This window comes from Notothenia coriiceps, unplaced genomic scaffold (genome assembly GCF_000735185.1).
Source record: "Notothenia coriiceps isolate Sejong01 unplaced genomic scaffold, NC01 NC01_scaffold00008957, whole genome shotgun sequence".
Classification (NCBI taxonomy): Eukaryota; Metazoa; Chordata; class Actinopteri; order Perciformes; family Nototheniidae; genus Notothenia; species Notothenia coriiceps.
The window spans coordinates 131,587-140,696 of record NW_011341658.1 but is presented as its reverse complement, the minus strand read 5'-3'; the positions used below and the strand labels follow the sequence as shown (position 1 = coordinate 140,696).

Genomic DNA, 9,110 nt, shown 5'->3' with positions numbered 1-9,110 from the left:
CTAGAGGGAGATTGGGGGGGGGTTACCTTGTGCTGATTGGCTAATGGTTTACACAAGCCAAAACATCGTATGACATTCATAAATTGGCCAAATATCTGATCAGCTCGTTTTCAGACAGGTTTTTTATATAAATGATCAGGACAAAAAGAGAGAGAATCTTTTTTCCTGAAACTTTCAGAGTCTCTTTCCACAGAGGGGACACATGTTGATGTAGAAGAGACATGAACAAGTGGATTTTGCATAATAGGTGACCTTTAAAACAGCAGTTTGCTAACAAGTGACTAAATTAGGTCATAGGTGTCTAGGAAGTCGGCGCAAAAGACACTTGGTGGTGTCTGTGGGCCAAGAGGGGCCAGAGTGGGGGTCTCCTCCTCCCTCTCTCTTCCCATGGTAAGGTCCAACCAATCCATGCAGTCCAGCCCCGACTCCCCCTCCGCTGCCATGTCGAAGGTATCCAGGGGAGACAGGGGGCGGTCCAAGATGCTGGGGGTGCACAGCATGTGACTGTGGAGGTCATCGATCAGAGTCATCAGACCCCCAGGCTCCCCCCCCAGGAGAGGCTTCCCAGTGGTGCTTTCCAGGAAGTCCTCCAGGCGGCCATTCCCAGCGCTACCGAGGTGTTGTTTGTCTTCTGTGGTGTCGTCAAAGGCCTGGAGCTCAGACTGCGAGGTGTCACAGCTGGGTGGGGCGGGGGGGAGAGCAGCAGGTGGAGGGGGGAGGGAGGTTGAGGAGAGATTACATGGTGGGGAGAAAAGTCTGGTGCTGGTTTGTAGGTGGTCGACATTTCTGAAGGGAAAACACACAGATATGGGCGTCAATCCCGATGTAATCACATTAAACTGCTGATTAAATAAACACGTTATATTATACAGCAAGGCAAGTGTATTTATATAGCACCTTTCAACACAAGGCAATTCAAAGACATTAAGAAGTTACAAAATGGCATTTAAAAACACTCATTTAAAGTAATCAAACACTGTTGCTGCAGCTTACCTCCTGTCTGCAAAATGATGTCAATAAAATCCTCTTCAGGCTCCGTATCCTGAGGACACACACAGAAGAAACATCTCGTTACAACTGTGTTTAAATGTAACATTGCTCATAACAAGATGCCACAAGCACTTGTTGTTAAATGAGGAAAGATACAGTGAAAAACAACACAGTGAAAAAACATGTCCTCTTCCTGTAGTGCAGTTTTTTAATCTATATGCTTCTCTCTTAAATAGCTAACATTACAGCTAAGGCGAGGACGATGCAAAGACATATCACATCCCGCACTAATTTGGTCCAGGAGTAGGAAACGTTTCTTTCTGTGCAGGGATACGATGGTGGGTGGGGTTCGGTAGATGGTAAAATAGTTCTTACATTAAACTGAAAGCGCTGTGGAATATCTTGAGTAATTGGGTCATGATTTCCTGAAAGACACATTGCTGCAGAGTGCCAACAGGTTTTATTATATTTAGGCCGAGAAATGTACAGCTAGGCAACTCACACCAAACCATCATGATCAGAAATAGCATTGGGTTGAACTCTCTTTTCTATAAACTGTAGTTAAATGTGGATTAAGACGATTTAATACATTTTGTACATGATAAAATGTCATACTTTGTTATCAGGCGATGAGGCAGATGTCCAAATTGAAGCTGGAGACAGAGGACTGAACAAGACATCCAGACTGGGACACAACTCCTGGAGGAGAGGAGGAGGGAGAGAGAAAAGGGAAACATTAGTTACCTGTGCATCTGAAGTATTAACTAAATCATTTGTGAGTCATCTTGATAGATTGTCCATGTCATCTGCAGATGACTTACGGTTTGAGAAGGAGGTGAGTATTTCCCTGAAGGAGAACTCTCCTGGTCCTTAAAGAAAGGCTTCAGGCTGGGGGGGGCAGACAGACACTGAGAAACGTCCTGCTGATGGACTACAGACTCCTGAGGTCTCCCATTCTGTGGATACAAATCAGAACAAAGTTAAGGGTCAAATAAGAGAAGATGAGATAACATAAAATACGATATTAAAACATAACAAGCTTTATTAATCCCAGTAGGGAAGTTTAGGTTCAGAGCAGTAATAGCACAACAACAACAAAACATTCCATAATAACAGTCAGAAATACCAGCTCAAACAAAGATAATAAGATAAAAATATTAAAAAAATAAGATATGTTAAAAAATAAATCAGGATTATTCAACAGTTTGGTTGGATAATCCATTCTGATTGGTCAATTTGGAATTTCAGCAGTTTGTCATAGCAGACCGTTGCTATGGACGCTCTGAATATAGGACGATGTGCAGGCATATCAAACCGCAGAAATAAGTCAGCTGTGATTAAAAAAACGTACTAGTTTTCCATCTAATACTCAGAAAACACTGGAATACTTTTTTTAATATTACATTTTTGATATTGCAGGTGCATGAAACTTTGGATTCAATAAGGACTGCTGAACGGGCAATGAAGACAGAAGAGAGTAAGAAAACAGTGCAAGAGAAGGAAAGGGGTTAAAAAATGTTTTCCCGTTAACGATAAGGAAAAATAATTCAAAGGCAGCAGAACTAGTTATTTTAGTAACATCTGAAATCACTTATAATTTCTGTCTCCTCAGAGTGCGATAAGAGGAGTCGGCAAAGACTGCTGATGACAGCATTTTCCAAATCTGCACATTTTCCAGCACACCTGCAGATTCTCTACGTCTCAATTAGCCGCGACGCAGTGGAGTTTTTGTTCCTCCTGTTCACAACATACATCACGGTAATGGGAAGAAGACGTTAGAGTAATTAGCCGAGCATTAATAATTAGCATCGGGCTAGTGTCAGAGACTCTTATCTAAGACTGCTCTCACCGTCTCCAGCAGTTAATATCGATCGGACTCAGCGGAGCAGGCCTCATGTTTCTCTCTTTATGAAGCTCTAACAGACTGCTCTGTTCACTTTCATTAACACCATCCTTTCAAATATATTGATATTGGTGGACTATGGTAAGCTTATGTTTCTGTTTTCTGCTTTTAATTAACGACAGCTGATTGTGCCGTAACACAGAAAACACACACAGAAAACGGCTACTTTGAATCTGGCGACAAATTCAGACGAAACATATTTTACTTTAATTCTCACCTTTGTCTCTTGCTGTTTTAAAAATCCCACATTCTGTTGGCAATGATTTTCAGCGTTTGTCTGCTGAACAGCGTTGTGGCTGGGGAGCTTGGCTGGAGTGGACTGTAGTCGCTAGTGGAAAACGAAAAATGTACACAATAATATTAGTTTTGATATTTGTAATACACTACGTCTATGCAAACAAAAAGTCTTTAAAACAGCTGCTAGTTATGGGTACTTTTTACTTAAGTACATTCCATACTTCTTTTCTTTTACTTGAGTAAAGAGGTTTAGTCAGTACTTCTACTTTTACCAGAGTATTTTTAAACACGAGTATCTGTACTTCTACTTGAGTAAAGGATGTGTGTACTTTTGCCATCTCTGGTACTGACAAAAAGGAGTCCGGTACCTGCAGTGCGATGTGATTGGTTGCTTTGCTCTCAGGTGCATCAGTTCTTTGGCTTTGAGCGATGTGATTGGTCAGTGCAATCAGGAAGTGGTTGCCGTTTCCGTCGGTGACCAGAGTGGGGGTGGAGTCGCCCTTGAAGAGATCCAGAGGGAAAGAGGGCGCTGAGCCTGGCTGCTGAGACACCTGGACGAAACCCACAAGACTTTAGAGGAAGAAGCCGGATATGTTAACATTTTTGTATCATAATTCATTTGAGCAAGCCCAGAAATCAGCTGGAAATTCAATATTTTCTATATTTTTGCAAACTGAACATTTCAATTGAAAAGGGAAAAAAATCAGCACATTAATTCATATTAAAAATAATATGTTTTTAATAGTATATAACAGCCGCAGGGGACTTTTTTATACTTGTATTACTTGAAGTACCAATTTCAATACAGCAATTGTACTTGTATGTCAGGGTTATGTTTACAGTGCGGTATTAGTACTTTAACTTAATTTGCTTTTTTATAAGGACTATTCCCCTTTTATGTTGTTAATGTGGCTATATATATATTTACAATTTAGAATGATTTTTTCTCCCTTGCTTCTCAGGGCATCGGGGTAATTCTGGCAACCGCTTAATATATTCTATATTTTCTAGAATCTGACTAGATCAGAATGACATTGAGAGCATCAGCATAATGAGGCAGACCAACGTTAATGACATTATAAAGAGGACATAGAAATTCCCTCTGGTGTGAAGTGTGGAATTTAAGCATTTGCAGACCATTTACATGCACACAAACCGATATAACGCACTACAGGAGAGGGAAACCCCTGAAAAGCAGAATAGGGCCTCTTTAAAGCTCGTTCCTGACCTGAGCTGCCTGTCGTTGCTTCACATGGATCTTGGTCTGGATCTGGATCTGTTGCAGCTGTTTGCTCTGCTGTTGCTGTAGCAACGTCTTCTGCTGCTTCAGCAGAATCTGCTGCTTCAGCTGCTGCTGCTGCTGCTGATGTTGTTGTTGTTGTTTTGACTGCTGCTGTTGTTGTGACTGCAACACATGCTGCTGCTGCTGCTGCTGTTTGATCTGCTGCTTGTGAGATTTCTTCTTCCTCTGCTGAGAAACTTTCTGCAGGTTCTCCGCCGTCTGACTGCGGTTCTGGATGAGCTGCTGCTGGTTCTGAATGTTGCGCTGCTGCTGGAGCAACAGCTGCTGTACGGCCTGCTGCTGGGCCAGCTGCAGAGTGCTTTGCTGCAGAAGTTGTTTAGTCTGAGTGTTCATCTGTTGCGGTTTGATTTGCGCCTCCTGAGTTCTTTCTGGTAATTGTGTGGTTGTCTCACTCTCCTCTGAATCAGTGGCCTCCTGTTTGACAGTTACCATCTCACGTGAAAGAGGTGACGGTGTATGGCGGAAAGAGAGAGGGACGCTGGGTTTATCAGGAGGTTCTTGTTTAACTCGTACCAGAACCAGCGGCTCTGCCCCCTCCCTGCTGCGGTGCTCCAGCTGCAGCCTCAGCAGCTCCACCAGACGCTGGTTCTGCCTCAGCAGCCGCGTCAGACCCTCGATCTGCCGGTCCTTCTCGTGCAGCAGCCGGTCTTTGTCCAGATTCACCGCTGGAGCCGGGGCGGTGATCGGGCAATGTGTCCGCAGAGAGGCCGGCTTTAAAGAGAACTGACAGGGAGCTGGAGGGGAACACATTGGTTCTTCTTTGATGTGTGTAGCCAGAGGAGCAGCTGAACATGGCTGAAGATTCACCGGGCTGAGAGGTGAGCTCATCTGGAGGCGAGAGAACATTAAAATGGGTAAGTGTACAGTCACTGTGCTATTTTTAGGAAACATTTAGTCATAATTAATTGTATTAAAGGATTTAGCATTGTAAATATATATCATACAGGACGGCACAATGAGATGTAGTTGTTGCCTCTTCCTCAAAATATTTAAATAAGAGTTGAAAAATACAATTCAAATACGAAATAAAATAGACCAAACTACATACAAGAAAACCTCAAAAGTCTTAAAAATAAAAAGCGAGAAGAAATGAAATTCAAATACTTTTGCAGGTAATGTTTACATTTCATACAAAGTATATATTACTAAGTATTTGCAGTATAGGTCATCGATATATATGTGGTACAAAAAAGTAAAAAATACCACAATAGTTTAAAAAAATAAAGATATTTAAATTTCAAATTAATCGTGTCTCACATTGTTGTTATCATATATAGTGACAACACTAATATGGTAAGAACATTACTCATTAGTGCACTTGGATGTTAACATAGTACATTTACAACAATAGACTATGCTTTTTTTTAACCAGATAGTGTTTTTTCTTCTTACAGTTTTAGCATAACAATTATTCAATATACAAAATCTGATATAAAGAAGAGCGTTAATAGGCAGACTTGAATGGCAGATGGTACATCTAACCCCATTTCTGGGCTTATCTAATATAAGGTCAATGTCAACAAAACAATACAGACCATTTCCCCCAGGGGGTCGCTGTTAAAGCCGGTATCTGGACTCATGGAGGAGAGGTCAGAGGGCGTGAGGGGGTCGTCTTGGGGGGAGACGGATCCACCGAGGGACAGTTGCTGCAGAGGCATATCGGCTATACAGAGGAAAAGAAAGAGTAGAAAGCACAACAATATATTTTAAAAGGTCCCCGATTTTACTGTTTTTCATCAATATATTATAGGTCTCAGATACCAACATGTCTCTGAAGTGTTTGGCTCCAAACACCAAACAGATCATTGCAGCATTACCCATAATCCCCTCTGTTTCAGCCCTGTTTCCAAAGTGCTGATTCTCTGTCTGTTACTTTAGATGAAAATAAGGAGCCCCTCCCCACGCCCCTCTGAGAGACATTTGGTTACAAAGAACTCAATGGTGCTCTAGGAGTATGAGCAACACACCGGATTCTGGTTTGTCTCAACAACCGATGTTCATCTCACTTATGACCTGCAACTAATGACGACAGAAATATTTTCAAAATGCTATTCGATCCCGACAGTCAATTAGCATAAATAGTGCTAATGCCTACATACCCGATACGTTGCTATGCTTTTGTTGCATTTAGCCTTTATTTTGCTAAAAAAACCATAGTTATATATACATAAAAAGTTTATATAAAAAAAAACCCCAAAAAGTCAACTTAACTATGAATTTCAAGTCCCCATTAGTTGACAGATTTTTGTATGACAAGTTTTTTTTAAGAGGTTTATTTACTACAAAGAGTTTAAGTTACCTATTAGTGTAAATTATTAGCGTTAATGTGAATAACTGGGTTATTAGCCTATAATACTAAAAACGGTATTAGCCGTCGGGATGCTATTCGTGACATGGTAGTAGAGACGAAGGAACAAGTCAGGTAGTGTTTGGTTCGAGACCTGGCGAGCGTGTCTCCTGTGTTCTTTGGTTTCCTGTTGCGGTCGGTTTCGATCTGAAAAACAAAGGAGAAAGTTTCTACCATTTTTTGAGCTAACTGCATATTCGACGTATGTTCAAACATTAGACAATACGGCAATTACACAAAGCGAGGATCTAATTTTTCACAATTCATGGTAGTCAATGTAGGGAGGGCCTGGATCTTCCCCTCTATTTCCTCGGAGGTAGGGTAGACCTGAGAAGATGTGGTTTTTAGGACGTCGTCGTTCGTGACCGAGAGGACGTCGACCGTTAAGGAACTCAGTCGTCGTCGTCGTGATGTTGATGGTGCCGGTAGGACGGGCGTGGGGGGTCATTCAAATCACCTGCCGAGTTAGCCCCAATCCTTATAACGTGTGTAGAATGACATATAGTTCGATCTACATTACAAAAAAATTTGTCATTAGCAAGTTAATTAATTACCAAGTTTTATTTATACTACACCTAAAATCTCACCGCTAGAGACGTCGGTTTGAAGTAAGGTTAATAAAGTGTATAAGAGGAAAGTGGACAACACGAGATTACGCTAACCTGTAACGTGGCTGGGATATAACGCTAAGGCTATTTTTAAAGTTTAATCAACACTTCGGGATAAAGGTTGGGATCTATCAGTACAATAACATGAAACATGCTGTGGAACCACCCTTTAAATTTATTCTTCGAACACATTTTCCCCTAAATTAACTGAAAAGAGGTGGTTGTCTGGAGTCTGTACTAGTGTCGTAAAGGAGAAGAAGGTCAAGTTGCTCGGAGGAGGGGAGGAGCTGGACAGCGGACGGAGCAGTTGTCCGGCATTGGTCAGGGCAGTCTGAAAGACGAGGCAATTGGACACCACTGTTTTTGGTCGCCACGGATGGAGGTTTGGACCTACTTTACCTTCCACTCGACGTGTCTTTTGTGTAGTTTTTATTGACTTCTAAGAGTAGTCTCCGTTGGTTCACAACAGAAGACAGTGTGACCGTCTCTACACCTTTTCAATCTTAATGTCTACTGGATTTTATAGTATAGTAATACGTGGTGCGGTGTGATTATAATAAATTTCTTGCGTATGTAATCCTTTTATTGTGTCAGTTTATATCCGTTTGAATTTCACCGCAGGATAATACGAAAAACCCCCAAGGGAAAGGACAATCACACGGAATTTGCCGGCTGGTTAGTGGTTGTCTCGGCGGCGATTGGTTAGTCCCGTCTGACCGAGACCAAAGTCTGTCCTCCCACTTTTCTCCACGACGTCGTACTCTTTCTTATTTCTCGAAAAACTTGTAATTTCGTACACTCTGTTACAGTGTCATCGTGTGTATATTTTATAGTTGGACTTCTAAACTCGTCTTATCGCGGGGAAAATTCAAATTTATGAACTCATTTACAATGAATTTACCTGTAAGGATCCAGGCCGTCCGATAGAAACCTCATCGACAACCTATCTTCAACTGTATACATTTTATAGGACAAAATTATTGAGTCCTCACCTTCTTTTCCCTGTCACTACCTAATAAGCCAAAAAAGACAAAAGAGACGAAGGACAAAGTAAACTAGGTAAAAGTTAAGAGGGAGAGAACATAGTTAGGGGCAGAGAGAAGAAAAGAGGAGAGAGTTAGAGGTTAAAGCGGAAAACGAGGCAGAGAGGACAGTCCACCGCCTCGACTTCAGGACTCAACTCGACCGCGGTCGAGGTGTCAGAGGCGCGGTGGTTTTTGCTGGACTAGCTCTCTCCGACTCCTCGATGGTCCTCGACTTCCCTCCGCGGCGTGAAGGAGGAGAGGCTGTCGTCCTCCCAGGGTATCCGGCCCCCCGACCTCCTCGTCGATCTCGAAGTCTAGACGACGTTTGTTGTTGTTTTTTGTGGTTGTAGTGTTGTTGTCAAAGTCAAAAGTCTCGGGTAGTCTACCAGGCGAGACTAGCCAATCAGTTTGTCCTTAGACAGAGATAAAACAGTCGTCTACATACATAAGCCTCACAATTTCCAGTGGATCATACGTTTTAGGTGAACAAGTACAGAGAAGATGTAGTTGTACACTGGGGAGACACCTTTCTGTAAGACTACTTTCAAAGTCCTCTTTTCTAAGAGAGAGAAACAACAGAGACTAGGTAAAGATATTTTTTGGACAGACTTATACTCGACTAGTCTAAAAACCGGTGAAATACTACAGTAATTGCTACAAAACCAGAGCACATTGGTAATCGGGTTAGTCGTGGTCC

The 9,110-nt window shown here is 42.0% G+C and overlaps 1 protein-coding gene across 1 annotated transcript; it reads right to left on the bottom strand.

Annotated features, from left to right (window-relative positions):
* Window positions 1–220: 220 nt before the first annotated feature.
* Window positions 221–6,100, bottom strand: LOC104944834 (histone-lysine N-methyltransferase 2D-like). Its single transcript, XM_010770410.1, has 8 exons — window positions 5,969–6,100; window positions 4,359–5,261; window positions 3,499–3,681; window positions 3,111–3,221; window positions 1,812–1,946; window positions 1,606–1,689; window positions 994–1,042; window positions 221–786 (listed from the first exon to the last, which is right to left on the bottom strand). Exons 1-8 carry the CDS (start codon window positions 6,089–6,091, stop codon window positions 530–532), a joined length of 1,845 nt encoding a protein of 614 aa, XP_010768712.1. The 5' UTR covers window positions 6,092–6,100; the 3' UTR covers window positions 221–529.
* Between the last annotated feature and the right edge of the window lie 3,010 nt (window positions 6,101–9,110).